This window comes from Diabrotica virgifera, chromosome 3 (assembly GCF_917563875.1).
Source record: "Diabrotica virgifera virgifera chromosome 3, PGI_DIABVI_V3a".
In the NCBI taxonomy this organism is placed as follows: Eukaryota; Metazoa; Arthropoda; class Insecta; order Coleoptera; family Chrysomelidae; genus Diabrotica; species Diabrotica virgifera.
Window position 1 is genome coordinate 250,926,278 of NC_065445.1, and position 20,569 is coordinate 250,946,846.

Sequence of the window (20,569 nt, forward strand, 5' to 3'; positions counted from 1 at the left end):
TGAAAAATATTGAACACGTAGTTTTTAGTTTTTCAATCTGACGTTCATTTCGCGAAATATTCGCTTTTTTTTTGTGAAACTTTTTGACTCACCCATTTCCGTACGCCCCGCTCAAATCGTCATATTTTTGAAATATAGACTCTTTTGCATGTACTTAACTTACCTTATCTTAATCTGACAATTTCGAATATTTTAAGGATAGATTTTTTTTCGGGCCCCCCTGAACGAACTCCCCTGTGTTAAGAGCCAATATATGGTGGAGGTACATCTGCAGGGTACCACGTTTCTCCCCATATGATAATCTGACGCGCTCGAGAAACTGCAAAAATCCCCGCTTGGGCTCCCCTACCATTATATTTGTGTTGCCAGGAAGCGAAAAAGGTAGTTCCCGAAATGTTCCCAAACTGTGGCTTATTCCACATAAAATAGTAAATTGCATAAGATGACACAAGAAAATAGTTTCAGAACAATACCAAAATAAGATGTAGTAGAAGTACAGGACAGAGACATGATTATCTACAATTACTAAACGTTCGTAAGTTTCCTCTGGATCGTCAAAATGAAAAATTTTAACGAACAATAACCGCGCCACGAACGCGCGGCGCACACACGGCGCGGAGTTCGCGGCGCCGATATGTATTTCCGCCTTTAGGAGAAGTCCAGAGTTGGCGCCAACTGATGCTACTGATGATCAACTGATGATGAACATTAAAAAAAAATAAAAAAAATATTTTTTCAGAGCATTTAAAAAAAAATAGAAAACGTAAACCTAAAATTGACCTGTGGCTCTCAGTTCGTAAGATATTAGAACATTTCCACATATTACAAACTTTAAATTTTCAAAAGAAAAGAAGACGAGATATAAAATTTCTGAAAACATTAACCACATATTTGTATAGTGCTTTTTAGTCCAGATAGCCACTGCGCATCCGCTATGAAAAATATTCTAATTCGGATTTTTTGCACAATCTTACTCAAAAAGGACTCCTTTTAACAAATTTGCATGTTGCCAGGACCAAAAGGTGGTCAAAAAATTTTTAAACGTTTTTTTTTGTTTTTTTCCTAAAATTATTTTTTTGCATGGAACAAAGTTTTTTTAGGTTTTTTGGATCATTCCAAACAGAAAAGGTCTTTAGTGATTTTTCTTTAAAAATGATAGTTTTTGACATATAAACGATTAAAAATTGAAAAATTGCGAAATCGGCCATTTTTAACGCTCAAAAACTATGTGAAAAACTGAAAATTTGAATGTTGCCAAGGTAGGTAGATATTCTTTAAACATCGATTGATGAAATCCCGAAGAGCTTTTTGAAATATAATATTCAAAACTCCTTTGTTTTTAATTTCAACTCACGCGTGCGCGACACTATTTTCCACCATTGCATGTGTATACAGTATGGTGCAAATGAAAGAAATAAATTCGTTATTTCGTAAACCGGCTACTTTAAGAAAAAAACCCGAAACAGGTCGATTTTTATTTTTAAGTTATGATATTGTGGCATGTATGGTATACTAGTGACGTCATCCGTCTGGGCGTGATGACGTAATCGATTATTTTTTTAAATCAGAATAGGGGTCGTGTGGTAGCTCATTTGAAAGGTTCTTCAATTCTCTATTCAGTAATGTAAACATTTACATAATTATTTATACAGGGTGTCCAAAAAATTTTTATTAAATTATATTATTTGACAAAAAAGAATTAGAAGGACACCCTGTATAAATAATTATATAAATGTTTATATTACTAAATAGAGAATTGAAGAACCATTCAAATGAGCTAGCACACGACCCCTATTCTCATTTAAAAAAATCATCGATTGCGTCATCACGGCCAGATGGATGACGTCACTAGTATATCATATATGCCATAATATCGTAACTTAAAAATAAAAATCGACCTGTTTCGGTATTTTTCCTTAAAGTCGCCGGTTTACGAAATAACGAATTTATTTCTTTTATTTGCACCATACTGTCGGTGGAAAATAGTGTCGCGCACGCTTGATTATCAATTAAAAAACAAAGGAGTTTTGAATATTGTATTGCAAAAAACTCTTCAAGCTTTCATGAATAGATGTTTAAAGAATAGCAACTTACTTTGGCAACATTCAAATTTTAACTTTTTCACATAGTTTTTGAGGGTAAAAAATGGCCGATTTCGCAATTTTTCAATTTTTAATCGCTTATATGTCAAAAACTATTATTTTTAGAGAAAAATCACTAAAGACCTTTTCTGTTTGGAATGATCCAAAAAATCTAAAAAAACTTTGTTCCATGCAAAAAAAATAATTTTAGGAAAAAAACAAAAAAAAACGTTTAAAAAATTTTTGACCACCTTTTGGCCCTGGCAACATGCAAATTTGTTAAAAGGAGTCCTTTTTGAGTAAGATTGTGCAAAAAATCCGAATTAGAATATTTTTCCTAGCGCATGCGCAGTGGCTTTCTGGACTATTTGGTGTTCTAACTCTCATTAGTTGGTGTGGCGTTGGATGACCTTTTAACGATACACATTAGTGAAAGTGGTTTTATTGATAGTAAATAAATATCGTAACATTCCAAATTAAAAAAAATAAAGCACTTTAGACATTGGTAATTAATTAACTTTGAAATGTCGTTATACATTTTGTGATAACTTTAGTTCGAATACAAAATGGTTAGTGTTAAAAACCTTGATATTTTTAAGAATTTTGAGACCATAAATTACCGTTTTCTAAAATATACAAGGGCATTTAAACATGTTAAATCGTTGATAGTGATGAATTAATTAGAAGATACAATTACTCTAGCAACTATTGTATGTAATAAACGTACGTAGCAAAAGAAACTCTGGTTCAGAACTAATGAAAGGGGAAAAAGTTCTTCGAAAGAAAAAATCGAAATTAAACAAAAAACCTCAAAAAATAGTCTCAAGTGACCTGGACATCTTCTACGGATTAAAGAAAGTTCAGAATACAGAGGAGTATTTAGATTTCATCTACCAGGAAGGTATAAAAGAAGACGACCAATAATGTTTTGGAATGGAAGGCAATGGAGTCCAGGAATTTTGAAGAAGGGACGCTTAAGTCAGGCATTGATGGCAACATATCGGTAAATGAACGTTTTATGAAATTTAAAATTGATTGCTTAGGATCACAAAATGATTGCCATTTCTATAATAGATAAACACAAAAACTATTTAATACGATTTATACACTTTTATTTTTTAACAATAATCTAAGTGAAAGATTAATTAAAGTAAATAAGTGTCTTCACGGGTATGTAGTTATGGACGTATACGAAATAAATACCGACGCACTAACCAACGTAAAAGACGCATTTTTTTACTTCACGAAAAAATATCAAAAATTAGTCAATCGCGACAAATAATATTATTGGGAGGATATTAACTGTAGAGTAGGAAATAAATGAGGATAAAATAGTAGGAAAATATGGAACAGACAACACGAACAACAATGGTGAAAGATTCATAGATTTATACAACCAGAATCAGAATCTTAAATCATGGATACTTTACACATACATAGATAAACACCTAAAATATACGTGGACTAAGGATACAAGAAACATTACCAGATTACTAGAAAGCATTCGATAGAATAAAACATGACGAACTGATGAAAATATTAAATTCAATTAGTCTAGACAGCAGAGATCGCCGTATAATAAACAATATCTATTACGAACAAACTGCAGCTGTTAAAGTAGGGGATCAGTTAACAGACGACATAAAGATAAAAAGAGGTGTGCGACAAGGATGTATATTGTCCCCATTATTGTTAAATACATATTCAGAGCACATTATGAACCTAGCGCTAACGGACATAGACGAGGGAATACTTTTAAACGGAGAACGATTGAACAACATAAGATACGCTGATAATACTGTCATTTTTGCAGACAGTCTTGAAGGTCTGCAGACGCTTTTCTCCAGGGTGGCAGAAGTAAGTAGCAGGTTTGGGCTTGATTTTAACATCAAAAAAACCAAATACATGATTATAAGCAAAAATAGGATACCACCTGGTCAATTACTAGTTAACCAACAACCTATAATACAAATCACCAACTTTTGTTATTTGGGTGCAAACTTAAATGAACAGTGGGACCAATCGACGGAAATTAAGATAAGGATCGAGAAGGCAAGATCAGCTTTCGTCAAAATGAAAAAAATCTTTAACATCCACGATATAAAATTGGAAATAAAGGTTCGTTTACTAAAATGCTACGTATTCTCCGTTCTTTTATATGGCGTGGAGTCATGGACCTTAACTGAAGTATCACTGAAGAGACTCGAAGCATTTGAGATGTGGTGCTATAGACGCATGTTGAGGATTTCCTGGATAGACAGAGTTACTAACGAAGAAGTTCTACATAGAATGGGTAAAGAGCGCGAACTAGTCGTAACCATAAAACGTCGCAAACTGGAATACCTGGGCCATATAATGCGCAATGAACAACGATATGACCTACTTCGGACCATACTTCAAGGTAAAGTGCATGGGAAAAGAGGTCCAAGACGAAGAAGGATATCCTGGCTGCATAACCTGCGAAAATGGTTTAACTTAACCACTACCGGACTTTTCAGGGTAGCAGTCAACAAAGTCAGAATAGTTAGTGTACAACATCCGTAACGGATAGGCACTATAAGAAGAAGAAGGATACAAGGAACATACTCAGTAATCGGTTATATTGTAACAAAACAAAAACACGACTGAGAGTACAAGATGTAAGAATTGAGAGAAGCAGACAATTGAAGATGCAACATCAAAAGCCTATATGAAGAAAGTACTCAAGACTTATACAAAAAGAGAATGGATGAGAAGCTACAAATTCCCGTGGGGCTACACGAAGCTACAAACCTTAATGGTGGGATAACGAAGTAGATAAAGAAATAAAATGTAAACGACAACTATACCAATGATATTTAAATTCCAAATCATTACAAGACAAAATAGAATATGAAGAAAAACAAGTAGACGTACGAAAAAAAAATCTAAGAGGAAACATTATTCTTGGGAAAGAAACTGCCAACAAATAAGTACTTATCTAGGAGGAACCAGAAGCACATAAAGCTGGAAATTGATAAAAACATTGAGAAATGAAAAGAATAAATACAGTGGTGTTAAAAAGTCCTGCATAACCTTACCAAATACGCGGTCTGTCGTCGATTTTTCCTTGTTGAGCATACTTCTTAATGACTCTAATCACAGTAACTGTAGATTGATTACAGTTTACTGCGGATGCTATTTCGCGACTAGATTTGTAGTTATTATGGTGAAAAATAATTTCAAAACGCTTTTCGTTCGATAATTTAGTTTGTTTGGTCTGGGATGACATTTTGACCTTTTATCAAAAATAAAAGAGCGAATAAATATGTTAGGGTAACTCTAACTACAGTGCTTTCTATTCGCATACTATAATATATCAATTATGATGTCACTACCTGCATAATGAATATCATTATGATACAGATTTTCATTAAGATACAGATTTTTAACCAATTTTATGGCATTCGCGATAAAGGTGGCACACGCGCTGTGACCAATGGCGAGTCAAATACATACGCTTTGACACTTCTCAATATGTAAACAAACTGTCAAACTGACAAACTACTTAATTTATTTGCGTTACAAAATTAATAAATTTGAATATATTTTTGGTTGTGAATGATCATAGAAAAAATCGTGTATACAACTTGCATTTAATTATCATTATGAAGCTCGTACTCTATACGAAACTCGCCGCTAGGCAACTCATTTCGCAACCCTCATACTCGCTTCATAATGAGCTCGTTGCATAATATACTATTATATAGTCAAAATATGTGGCAAATTTGTCATTAAGATTCAATTTAATAGTACTTTAACGACTTAATAATCGCCTCATAATTTTTTCGGATTATTGGAAATCCCTTCAATCAGATTATTTTAATCTTTTCTGTAGAATTTTGAGCTAGTAATTAAAAAATATTAGTAAGTATACCGATAATGCTAATTACAAGCACAAACTTAAAATGAATTAGCGAAAATATACAAACAACTTGTGTTAAACCTAAAAAACTATAAGGCGCTTAGGTGATGCAGGACTTTTTGACATCACTGTAGATAATACAGAGTATAAAACCTGAAGAACAAAAGTATTTTAAAGAACTTTAATAGTTAGAGAATAGGGTCGGATTTCAACAACATGGAAACCAAAACCAGAAGAATCGCAATAGTAGGCTCGCCAATACGATTAACAACAGAAGAAATTAAAAATGTATGAAAACAGGTGAAGATGAACAAATTACCTGAACCAGGGATATACTCGGAGAATTGTTTAAGTACGGTATGAACAAATTATATGAAAATCTTCGGCAACTATTTCAAAAATGCATAAACTGCAGAGGCTAAGAAGAGACAAAGAAATAATAATTAACACCGTAAAGAACAGAAAATTGGCTTACTTCAGCCACATTATGCGTAATGAAAAATACCGACTGCTACAGTTGATTCTGCAAACAATATTGAGGGCAGGAGAGGCCCTGGACGTAGACGTATATCCTGGTTGGCCAATCTTAGGAAGTGGACTGGTCTAACGTCAACTGATCTACTTCGAGCTGCAGTAAATAGAATAAGATGGGTCAATGTGGTCAAAGATAGGCAATTTTAGAAGAATAAACAACAGCGAAATCCCTATGGAATGAAAATATCTTATCTCAGTATGTACTATTAAATAGGAGATAAAAAGAATTGTGAAAATTACCGAGGAATCTCTGTAACCAGATTTGAGTAGAATAATTGAGAAGGTGTTGAAGAATCGAACCGAGAAAGAATATTTAGATTATAAGGCAGAAGCTCAAGCAAGATTTCGTTATCGATTTCATTATTGACCACATTTTCTCCTTAACTCAGATAACAGACAAGACGATAGTCCGAAATAAAGAAATTCGTTATGTTGTTCGTCGACCTACGGAAAGCCAAAGATAGCGTTCCACTAAAGATGCTGTGGAAGTCAGTGGAAAGCACGAATATTAATATGAAATCAATAAAAGCCGTTAACGTGCTATACAATCAACCCATGACAAAAATAAAAATAGGGACACAAATAACAACAAGATTTGTAACATCAAAGATCAAAGGAATTGAGGCAAGGATGTCGTCTGTCCCCTTACTTTATTTAAAATACACCCCAAAAGTCCTCGATGGAATACTAGACAAAGCACAAGAGAAAGGAATATGCCCGGTAGAAAAGCCATCATAATGTTAAGCAGTATTTTATGGGACCAATCCATCAGCAAAGAAAATAAAAAGAGAATATATGGGACTATATAGTGAAAAATATCACTCCATACAGCTGTGAGGTAGGACCACTGAAAGAAAGAACACTGACAACGCCGAAAGCAACAAAAATACATTTTTGGAGAATAGCAGCAGGAAGATCTACAAGGACAAGGATCAACGAACGCATTAGAGAAATAATGGGAATCAAACGAACAATCATAGATGAATAAACTCTAACATCGAAGTAAAACAACTTCTACGTAATAGGTATTATTTTAATAAAATCCTAAAAAATTCCAATAGATTGTATAAAATATGTTCAGAACGTTTTCGGACCTATCAGTCCATCATCAGTAAACTCATATACTTGCTAATTAGCCCCAGAACCAAACAATGGTTGTAATTATAATTCAATCTACATTCTAAGGTAGTGAAATTGAAATAGCTTAACGCCGATGTTAGTGGATAACCTCTAGGAACATGGTGAATCTCTACGCGAAAACCTTAACCAACCATCTTGGGCCACGAATGTCTGACAAGTCCTGCTTCACTACCTTAGAATGTAGATTGAATTATAATTACAACCATTGTTTGGTTCTGGGGCTAATTAGCAAGTATATGAGTTCACTGATGATGGACTGATATGTCCGAAAACGTTCTTTCTGAACATATTTTATACAATCCATTGGGATTGTTTAGAATTTTATTAAATTATACTTATTACGTAGAAGTTGTTTTACTTCGATGTTAGAGTTTATTTAACTACAAGAATAAAAAACCGCTAAACGCCGTAAATGAGTGGCGCATACAATATTCCAGCTAGAAAATATCTAATATGAATATTACGTGGCGCGAAAATGTATTTTCATTTTAATGCAAAATAAAATTTTAGTTTTATTTTAAAAAGATTTTTCCATAATATTTGCTAAATTTGAAGTAAACGCACCACAAAGGAGTAACTTTGATACAGTTTGAATTTTGAAACTCTTTTGGGACGTGTTTACTTCAAATTTAGTAAATATTATGGAAAAATCTTTTAAAATAAAACTAAAGTTTTAAAATTTTGCATCAAAATGAAAATACATTTTCGCGCCACGTAATATTCATATCAGATCTTTTGTAGCTGGAATATTGTATGCGCCACTCATTTTTACGGCGTTTGGCGGTTTTTTATTCTTGTATCAGGAGTTTTTCAACGTTTTTTTATACATTAAATGTATGAAGTTGAATGCACAAGTTGAATGCTTGAAGAGGCACATTGAAAAAACAGACAGAGTCACTTCTATACAAAAAAGAGGAAGAAGAAGTTGAATGCCATTTTTCTCGATTACACGTTAAGCTTTATAAATGGTCGCCTTTGTCGCATTATCTCCCAAATGATCTAGTGTGCATCGACTGTACACTAGATTTTTGAAGTTATACTTCTTTACGATCGAGAGTGAAATTTTAGTTCGTTGCTAATCTTTCAAGATATGTATGTATCAGCGCTGTCAGCGCAAATAAGTCATTAAAAGGATATATTAGTGTTTTTAGTAAATGTATTATTTATTATAATTTTTGTGTCTTTGGATTTGTCTTCCTTGGCAATAAGATATTTTATAATAATAGTAAGTATATTTGAAGTATTTTTGTATACTTCACTTGGTCTATTAAATTTGTCAGTATGTATGAGAAATCTTGTAACCTGTCAAAGCGAAGGGAATATAGCTCAGTGGGATAGCGTGTGACCGGAGATCGATAGGTCCCGGGTTCAAATCCCGCACGATTCTTTTTAATTTTTGGTATCGTTTTAATAAAATTTTTTTAAAAGTGGTAGGTAAGAAATTTAGTTTAATATTTAAAGAAAATACAAATAACCTGTTAAATATATTTATTTCTTTGAAATTATATAATAGAAGAATAACTTCTTACGTGCGTACAAAGTACACACACATTCTTTTTTTTTCTATTCGAAATAGATTGAAACAAATTATTGGTATGGCCGGTTAATGAACGTGGATTGCCCGTTGCCAGATCAAATTAAGAGTCGTAACTACTACAACTACATAAACCATTTCGGGAATAATCGTTAATTTTATTATACTTTTGTAACTTAATAACTTCTAAACGGCTTAACCGATTTTCATCACTACGCATGAGTTTGAAACGTATTGACAAGTAGTATCTGATGTATCTAAGGTCAAGTATGATAACTGAAGCTATTATAGGAATTATTGAGCTTGAAAAACTGTCTTTTCCCATAGGAAATAGATTTGATCATATTTATGAAGCCTATAACTTAAAAATTCGAATTTTCCCGGATATCAGGTATACACCGTCAGATTCGTCTAGAGTCCTTCTACAAACGCTCAGTTATTGGCGCAATTCGTAGGTTGAAATTTTGAGTAATTGTCGAAAAACCAAAATTTTCAAAAATTAGTTTTTCAGTTTTTCGGCGGCGATACTGAGCCGTGTGTATGTCTGATCCTGACGGCTTAGACACCATTTGAAAGCATGACTCAACACTATTGATCTGGTGTATTTGCGGTTCTTCTGTCTCTTCTTGAACCGAAGATATGTATTATTGTGTTTTCAATTTATCAATCAAAGGCAAAATGAAAATTAAAATAAATTTTTTTTAAATAACGCGGGCACATAAATTTGATACACCCTGTATATTGATCTGTAAATATTTATTTGAATTTAGTTTGGATGTAAGTGGATTTCTTTTTTAATGAGCTTTCCGATGAACCATTAAAGACTTTTGTGAATAATTACAGTGAAAAGAATGATGTATTTAGGTTTAAAATGGAAAAAGATTGTTTATTACGGGAGCTATAGAATCCACAGGTAGAGGTAATTATCATTTTCTAGAAAAATGGTTTAAAAGAAAGTTTGGAATTTTAATATCTTTGTTTCACCCCAAGTAAATGTTGTAGATTTCCCCGAAAGTAATTAGGATGGTCGGAATAATTTTGAAAGAATGACTGTTTGTTTATCGAATGGAAAAGAGAAATGTTTCGGATTCTTGGCAATTTGGAAGGGGAAAAGTGGTTTTGAATGATTGAGGGAGTTTGAAAAAGAGGGCATTGTGTTATTGGCATCGCTGAGGAGCAGTTCGACGTTTTCGTGGATAGATAGTTAGCAAGTACCAGTGGTTGTTTGATAGTGGAGAATAGTACTGAAAAGTGGAACGAGAGACAGATCAAATTGAGACGAAATACCTCTTTGATTCTGTATTATTGTGAGAAGGAGAGCAGAGAATTTTTGGAGTTTTGTTTGAATCGAGTACTGGTCAAAAGAGGCCTGGCTTGTTGGAGAATTGGTGCTGGTATGCTGATAGTTTTGAAGCTGGAGAACGGAGAGAGCTTTGATGAGTAGCCTTTAACATAGTCAACGAGGGAGAGCTGTTTTGGGTCACGAGAAGACATCAGAGTGAGTGAAGCAAAAGGTCAGTCAACTTATGTGAAAGATATTTTTATGTTCGGAAACTAAAATTTTGAGTAAAAAGCGTAGGAATTAAAATTCCAATATTTCAGAAAGTAAATAGGGAGTATAGCTAATCTTGCGAATACATAATTTGGTTTTGTTTATTTTGTTGTACCAAAGTCATCGGGAACAAACCGATAAATTGTTTTTTTTAACTAGAATAAATTTAAATGGTAGACATTTCATTCGGACATCTGTGTCCACAGGTTTTAGATTTGATAGATTTTTAGAGTATCGATTTTGATAAATAAAAGACAATTCTGTATGTTTATTTTATATTTTGCTTTATTTCTTTTCCCTATTTTATCCCGATTAGGATCAACTAAGAGATACTGAACCCACGAGAGAAGATAAGTATAACGTAAGATAATTTAGACATTTTCTTGATATTATAAAAAGGCACCCTGAGATTTTTTATTCATTTTTTATGTATGATTTGCGAGAATTAAATAATTAATCAAATAAATAATAATTAATATAAAATTAATAAGAAGCAGATCATAACAGTATATACCCCCAAAAATATGCCGTTTTGTTCCTACCAAGTCCTATAACTGACTTATGGGTGGTCAAAAGTCACAAACTACACCGGTTCTAAATTGGCCCTGACCCCCTCTTCAAACACAGAAAAAAAATTCAGATCGGTTTAACTTTTCCAGCCACATACATACATACATACTTATCCACAAACATTTTCTCTTTTTTAACTAGAAATTGAGTCATACTTCTGAGCTCGGTAACTTTTGAATGGTATAACAGATTTTCAAAATTAGACATGCGTTTGAAAGGTAATGATTATTAGAAGCCGCAAAGGTCGGACTTAAATTTTCGAAGTTTTTGGGAGTTTTGGGGATGAGAACGAAAAACAGGCCCTAAATAGGAAGGGCCGTAAAATCCACACCGTTGGACCAAAATGGATGGTTGATATATGAATGGGTGAGTCTTTTCCTGAACTTTAAGATGGGAGTTAGCACAATTTTCAATTCCGTCAGATTTAGAAAATCGATAATTTCGTGTATATATAAGGTTTGTTCTAGCATCAGTTTCAAACGGTTTGAAACCATCAGCGAATAGTGGACCAGCGCGAGTAGAGGGGATAGCACTGGTGATTGTATTATATGTTCTCTCACTGACCAACTGTTTGCTGACGGTTTCTGACTAGTTTGACTGTTTGCTAGAACAAACCTATTGTGTCGCGTGTAGGGGGGTGTGGGTGTGTGCCACTGGCGAAAACTGCTGTTCTCTGGTAATAATATGGTATACCCATATAATCAGTATAACTGGTATACCCAGTATAACCCAGGGAACTATCCCTCATAGATGACTTATCAATAAAACAACTTGTCTGGTTCGGACATACAAAAAATGGATAATCAACGAATACCAAAGGTAAATATCAACCAGAACCGGGCCAAGTGGCGATAGGAAGTCGGAAAATGGCGGAGAACGTTATAAACCGACATGTAGTAGTATATTTTAACAGGTTTGTGTTGCCTATTATGTACTTTGTTACCTTTAATTTATTTTTAATTCAGCTTGTCCCATATAATAAGACAGCCGTGTGCTATCTATTAGTTATTGTTGAGCTAAAACAACAGTGACAACAATAAACGTACTTTATGGCTTTAATGTGTTTAATAGTTTATTTTTAGTCAGTGTTTTTGGAATAGTTTACCATTATTACGGTTGAAAATTTAGTAGTAACGTTTGTTGAGTTTTGGTTGTTTATAACCGATTATTTTGTCCTTGTAGGATGTATAATTTGTATGTTTGGATGTATATGCTTTTTGTGTTAGTCAGTGAGAGAAGATTTTTGTTGTAGAGTTTTTTGTTTTGAACGCCTTCTTAGAAAATCAACAACGTTCATTCTTTTCAATAAACATTTTTGAGAAAGCACTTGAAGCCTGGTCGGCGATTTGGATTCCCAGTTTTTTTAATTAAAATGGTACTTTTTCAATCCTTTGGTGGGATGTACTGGGAATTTTCTTATTGAGGTATCCGTTGGTGTGCTGGAAATTTGGGGCACGTAAAGATTTGTCTTGGAAAATCCTCTAGAGATTAATTCGATGTTTATTAATGGCCAGGCTGAGAGTCGTGTAATAGACCCTTTTGTATGTTAAAGGGTGTTCCGGTATTCAGTAATTGTATGTATTTATCGATCCTGAGGCTTTAAAGAAGTAATAGAAGTACATTTATTTACCAGATTTACATTTATTCAGTATATTGGAAATAATACATTTGGCAGATTTATTTAGAAGTTCGATATTTGATGTTTAACCTTTTGACATTTTGACAAAATTTAAGGAAGATTGCAGTGTGTTTATCCAGGCAAATGATTTTTTTTATTGAAGGAAATAAGTACGGTAATAGATTTTATTTTATTTTATGGGAGAAAACAAGAAAGAACAAGGTACAATTTAGATTGGGTTAAGGGGTCTAAAAAGGGGACTAAAATACAATGATTTTTATATTTATGTGAAGGAAACAGCTGGTTCTGGTTTATTTTTTTTAATTAATTACTTACTTTTGTTCTTATAAACTATTGAAATCAAAATTAATATTTGTATGTAAAAAGGGACTTAAAATTTTGTTGACATTATATTCTCTATAGTTATCTAGTGTTTTATTTGAACTGTCATGTCTCATGCTCATCTAAATCAAACCAACTAATAATATAAAAATAATTCCGACTGAGAAATAGCTGTGGTACCATTCACATTTGGTAGATGTCTTCATTATCTTCTTACGCATTAACCATAAATATAATGTAATATAGGCGCGTATTTGAAGTGTCCTCGTATATCACAAAAAATGTTCTTATTATCAACAAACAAGCCACTTAAAAACCAGCATGAAGCTTGTTTTTGTTACTCGCCAACATTTCGTACCTAATAAATTTCAGAAAAAATCATTGCGTGGGTATATTCATACCAGAAAATACCATTCTACTGAACCATGAATTTTCATGAAGCAACAGACCGGCATACAAATGGGTGTATACTAAAATCTTAATAAGTTATACACGTATCAATATGGTATTTAGAACAGTAGTCTGACGTGACGGTTTTTAAACCTTGTAACGTTCTTAATATGCAGATTATTTAACGAAATGTGTAATTTTTTATCGCAATTTATTAACAAGATCACCTTTTTATGCGATGGATGATGGAGCCTTCAGTAGTCAGTGGATAAAAACGAAATGAAGACATCTTCTCAGTTATGACAAGTAAAAGAGAAAGAAATTAGTTTATAGGATTTTTTAATATTGTGGATTGCACTGTTGACACTTTAAAATATGTTAATCTCTATAATACAAAGTTGTTTGGTTCTGCTTTGTCTTTAGGTGCCGTCTCCCTTAAGGAGGTTGTTGATCATCATACCCTAGTCAAGAAGAAAAAGCTGAAAAAGCTTATACACATAGGAGAGATAATTGCAAAAACCCTTATTTTTACAGTACCGAATTAATAAATGTTAAATAAAAATATGGTAAATTAAAATACACCAGTTTAAAAAAAATGAAGGTTCTACATCACATAGAAGACAAGATATTGCAAATTTTGAAGCGCACTTCAAATTGAAGTTCCATTCTAAAAAAGAGCGGAGCTTGGACAGGTTTCCCCTCCATGTTTCCTTGGCGGTATTTTACGAGTACCATCATTTGAACATGTTATAACTTGTTACTCATTCACTATAAATGTCATCTATAAGTTGGATCATAAAATTTAGAGCTTTATTTATAATCCTTCCAAATTTCAGATCTTAATGTTAATCTACATGTTTTCGGGGTTTATAGACCGTGGTCTATTATTATTAGTTATTCTTCTATATGGTTCGTCTGTAACTGGGGCATACAATATATCAATGACGATGCAGCAATGAACATCTACCGCTCACTGATAGATTATCATCAGTATGAGCTTTTCAAATTTTTGATCTATCCATTGTATGTCTCTATGTTATCCTATAATTTGGGTTCCGCAAAGGACTTGGATCAAGAGAGGCATTGTTTGCGTTTAATGTCCTCTCTCAAAGATGCTTAGATATGAACCTGGATATTTATTCCTGTTTCATCGACTTCGAAAAAGCGTTCGACAGGGTCCGGCATGAAAAACTAATAGAATTATTGAAAAACAGAGATATAGACAGACGAGATTTACGAATTATCATCAATCTGTATTGGAATCAAAAGGCCAATATAAAGATAGAAGAACAAGAATCCGAGAATATTGATATAAAGAGAGGAGTAAGACAGGGTTGTGTTCTGTCACCGCTACTGTTTAACCTGTACAGTGAAGCCATATTTCAGGAAGCGATAGCGGAGCTAAGTGATGGAATGATAATGGCAGACACCCTGGAATCGCTACAAGAATTGCTAAATAGAATTAACGATTATTGCATTCGATACGGACTAAAAATAAACAAGAAAAAAACTAAATTTATGATTGTCTCAAAAACAGAACATGGGGGAAATGAAAGGTTAATGATAGAGCAAACCCAAATAAAAAAAGTTAAGACATACAAATATCTGGGAACCTGGGTTGATGACAGAAATGACCAAAGCAAAGAAATTAAAGTCCGAATTGAAACTGCAAGGTAAGCATTTATAAAAATGAAGACACTGCTTACAAACAAAGACCTTCAGATGCCTCTCAGATTGAGGGCTCTAAGATGCTACATATTTTCTATATTGCTATACGGAATGGAAGCTTGGACCTTGAAGAGACAACACATAAGAAGAATAGAAGCGTTCGAAATGTGGTGTTACAGAAGAATATTGAAAATTCAGTGGATTCAAAGGATTACCAATGTTGAAGTGCTACGACGTTTAAATAAGGAGCTAGAAATTATGAAAAGGATAAAAACTAGAAAACTGGAATATTTGGGTCACATTACCAGAGGAGAAAAATATGAGTTGCTGAGAATTATTATGCAAGGAAGGATCCAAGGAAGAAGAAGCATAGGAAGAAGACGCATCTCCTGGCTGAGGAACCTTAGAAAATGGTTTAACTGTATTTAATTACAACTATTCAGAGCAGCAGCCAACAAAGCGACCATAGACATTATGATATCCAACCTCCGATAGGAGAGGGAACTTTAAGAAGAAGAATGTTATCCTATATACAAATATTAAGAAAACAGTAAACTACAAATAGCCTTACCTGTTTCGTAGTCATAAGCGATTCTTCTTTTATTAGGCCAATGCATCTCGCTTCGTGCTCGTCTGTTCCTTCTTTCATATTGTTGAAGATCTTCAATGGCTGCGTAGTTTTCTTGATCGCTGAATATCGAGTCAAATCTTTCTTCTCTAATATTTGACATGATGGGAGCAGGAGCTAAAAAATGACTTATTGTAGCCAGTGGATTCTAAAATATTATTATGATTAAAAGTAGTTTAACTATTGAAGAACGTTATTGGGTAGGATTTTATTTGAATCTCTACAAAGGTTGAGAAAAGGTAATTAGTTCCCTCTTTCTAGACATCGACTAATTTTTTAGGACCAATTCGATGTCAAGTCAGCGATATTTTCTTTCGATATTAACAGCGGTCTTTCATACCGCGGTTCAAAGATGCATTTGTTTGGTTTAATACAATAAATAGAAGATGCATAAAGTTTGCAATTGAAGAGAATGCTAATTAAACATTGTCGGCTAAGGGAAACATTAACAACAAGAAAATGTGTGAGTTTTAATACAACTTACTTGTTCTACTTCTTCTTCCAGGTACATAATCAAACGAACTCGTTGGCTCAGCAAATTCCCCTGAACTTCCGCTAGGTACACTCTGACTAGAACTCAGTTCCATTGAGTCGAGGTGTTCCCGGATGTAGGCATAATTTTCCAAATCCCACGGATCAATGTAGGGTTCTTTCTCCATCAACGACTCATCTGTTTCATTATCTAAAGGAGACCAGTAGTATGAGTCTCCAGGCATGTTTTATCTGAAACAAAAATTAATATGTTTTTTAAAAGTTTTTTAAAAGTTTTTTAAATGGTTTTTTAAAATGGTTTAAAAAATGGTTCTGTAAAAAAATGGTTTTTTAAAGTGTCAATTTCAAGAAAAACTATTTATTTTGGAATTTATTGTATGACTCTTTTATGATATAGATGTTCTACATTTTTTTTTAAATTAAAAATTAAATTTCTTTTTTATTAATTTGCAACACGTTATAGTAATTTGCCATTAATTCAAGATATCGGATTTTATGTGACTGTTCCAAAATTGAGGGCGACTATGCTTTGGTACTAAAATATTATCTGAAAAATGTTATAAAATATTAAGTACCTGAAATCTGAAAAATTTTATTAAAAAAATAAAAATTCAAAAAACCAAAAATATTCAAATTTATTTTTCTACAAATCGGTGTGTTCTATCGACTTAAAGCAAAGTACCTTTTGGTACTAACATACCTCACAATTTAATAATACAATGTCAAAAATGCTTCAAAACTGAAGGAAAAAAAGTTCTGCGATAAAATAACAGTTGCCCTACCCGAAAAAAATGTCTATGACCGGTACTAGAAATTCGCAATTGATGGAATCGATTTATATCTGGAAGATACATAGGCGTACCTACCAGTTTTCGTAAATAGAAGCATTCTGTACGTATTAAAAAAAAACTAATTGCAAGACGCCACCTTCAAAGAGCTCTTGCTCCATTAGGAAGAGCATTAAAGAGCAACTACATAGGTGAATTGGGTTAAATTATTGTCTTAAAATATCTGAGGCTCTCCGGTCTTGGTTTGTCAAGAGAGTTTTTGGAGACACTGTATAATTCTTAGATTAAATTTATATGATTTGGCGATATATTTTACGGACAGTTTTCATAAAACTGACTGATTTATTAGTTTATTTTATTCTAAAAGTTGAATTTCTGACAAAATTTCTAATAATTCTAACTACGGAATAGTCCACTGAAATATTATCAACTGCCCAAAATTGGCAGAGAAGACGAAAACCTTTTGCACATACGTTTTCGACCCTCAGGAATCCGAATCTGAAATTAGTTTCCGAGAAAATGCCGAAAAATCCGGAAAAATCGAAAAATAGAGATTTTCCGCAATTTTCTCGAAAACTACACTAGCTAATGGAAAAATAATTAAACCATGGTGTTTATTGGACGATTCTACATAAAAATAGATATGAAAAAAAGTTCATAATTATAGTAATAATTATATAGGATGTGCCAAAAGAAGCCGGACGGTCGAATATATAACAGCCCTACAGGCCTTAGAGGCCCTTGGCTAGGACGGTCGAATATCTCGCGAAATATAAATTGGATAAAAAAAAAAACTGAAAAATAGTTATTTTCCTAACTATTGCGGAAAGTGATACTTTTACGCACGAGAATGCCGTTGACCCGAACGACGCGATAGCGGAGTTCGGGCAAGCAGTCGAGTGCGGGGAAGACACTTTCCGCATGAGTTAGGAACAATATTTTTTCTAGGGCCGTACGTTTGGAAAAAAGCCACAAAAAATAGAGTTATGGGTCATTCAACGAATATACGACTCTCTTGGATTATCTCGACAACGAATATTTTACTGTGCAACATAAGAATTACGAAAGTAAATGGATCTAATAATAATTATTCCAATAAACAACAATGTCATTTTCAAATTACTTTCGTTCTTCATATTTTGCACCGTAAAATATTCGTTGTCGAGATAATCCAAGAGAGTCGTATATTCGTTGAATGGCCCATATATCAATTTTTATTTAGAAGTGAAAATACACAAATCAATTCTTTGACAAAGTTGTCAAAACCAAACTTTCAATATAATGGGTTACCACGATGACGATATTGGTTTCAATGACGACGATTCAAAACCATTGTAATTGTCTATTGATCTGACTTTTAAATATTATGTCAAAATAATTTTATTTCATCGAATTATCAGTAGTAATTCCACAAGAGCTCTAAAATTCTATATTAATTTTAGAGATCGGGTGCAATTTGTTGCGATTATTTCATGAATAAAACTGTTCAAAACCAAAATTTTATTGTAATTTATTTATGTAAGCACAAATTAGTACAATTAAACACACAGTTGTTATAAATATTTTACGGTTAAAAGTCATCACTTTTATAATTTTTAAAACATTAATTGTGATTAATGTCACTGAATGTATTTTTTCGTAGCAACGAAGGGCATCTGACGTAATATACTTGACGACGGGCAATTATCAAAAATTATCAGCTTAATTTAGATTTCTGTAGCTTTCTATTGGTCAGAATCTCCTATGAAGGAAATAATCACGCTAATCTAATTAAAACATGAACACAATAAGATAAATTTGAAATAAATTAGTAAATAATATCTAAATATTAGTTTATTGCATGTATTATAATATATTATAATGCCATATTAAAAGGTATTTTACTTTTCCGCACTTCCCAACTTTCGGAAACGAAATGCGTGCGTGAAAGTGGCTCTTTTAGCACAGCCGTAGAAAAACTATGTTTTCTATATTTTTCAAAAATATGTCAAATGACACTAAACACGACACCCTCCTCCACACCCTGGAGGTGGGGTGGGGGTTTTAACTTTAAAATCTTAAATTGGAACCCACATTTTTTATTGCAGATTCGGATTGCTTACGCAAACAGAAGAAAACTTTTATTCAAGACATTTTTAAACGCTTTTATTAAGTTCAATAGTTTGAGTCAAATCTTTAGACGTTAATTTGACGGCCTTTTGCAAAAAAAAGAATGCAAATGAATGAAAATTTGCAGACATATGCATTCGCGGGAACAATACACGAATAGTCAATAAAAAAATTTTTTCATGTTTATTAATTGTTTAAATAAAAAAAAACGATTTTAATGGAAAACTCTTAAATTCTCTTGTTTTTTACAATGTAAAAACTTGAAACTTTTACGGATTGTATAGCTAATGATATGAACAATACATAATTTCACTTTTTACGTTAATTGTATACGTTCTGCTTCATTAATAAACATTAAAGTTTCAAATTTTTTGCCGATTCCGACTACTTTTCATGTTAGTACATCATATTATGTTTTATACATATTTTAATAAACATGACCATATATTTTAATGTTTGAAAAATGTAAGACCAAAAAGTGAAAAATAAAAAAATATGAAAAAAAAATTTTTAAGAAACACTTTTCTTTAGTTACGAGTGACTAAAATTAAAAATATTATAAAAAATCAACGAAAAAGCAAAAAATAAAAAAATTTAAAAAATCTAACACATTCGTTAAAGAAAAGCATGGGGCGAAAATCGTTTATTCGATGAACACGCGCCACGCTTTTCTTTGACGGATGTGTTAGATTTTTTCAATTTATTTTATTTTTTGCTTTTTCGTTGATTTTTTTTATAATATTTTTAATTTTAGTCACTCATAACTAAAGAAAAGCGTTTCTTAAAAATTTTTTTTTCATATTTTTTTTTAAATAATGTGGAAATATAGCGCTATAGGTAATCTGAAAAAAAATCTAAGTCTAGTCTAATATCTCAAGAACTACATTTTCAAGTGAAAACCCAAAAAACACGTGTTTAATATTTTTCAAAAACCTGTCGAATAATACTAAACACGACCCTCCACTCTATCGCATGGAGGTGAGGGGTAACTTTAAAATCCTTAATAGGAATCCCCGATTTTTATTGCAGATTTGGATTCTTCATGGAAAAATAAGGAATATTTATTCAAGACATTTTTTAGAATTGTTGATAGATAGCGCTGTAATTGAAAAATACGATTTATTAGCGCTATCTATCAACAAATCTAAAAAATGTCTCGAATAAATGTTACTTACTTTTTTGTGAAGTATTCAAATGTGCAATAAAAAATAGGGGTCCCTATTTAAGATTTTAAAGTTAA

At 32.6% G+C, this 20,569-nt stretch overlaps 1 protein-coding gene across 2 annotated transcripts in view; it reads right to left on the bottom strand.

Moving 5' to 3' along the window:
• Positions 1–20,569, bottom strand: part of LOC114336418 (uncharacterized) — a 407,921-nt gene that overhangs the window by 61,351 nt on the left and 326,001 nt on the right. For both annotated transcript variants that reach the window (XM_050646095.1, XM_050646094.1), the window contains exons 2-3: positions 16,425–16,663; positions 15,884–16,057 (exon numbers count right to left, since the gene is read on the bottom strand). In XM_050646095.1, the coding sequence (XP_050502052.1) occupies positions 15,884–16,057; positions 16,425–16,656 (406 nt within the window). In that variant the 5' untranslated portion in view covers positions 16,657–16,663. The remainder of the gene's footprint in view (positions 1–15,883; positions 16,058–16,424; positions 16,664–20,569) is intronic.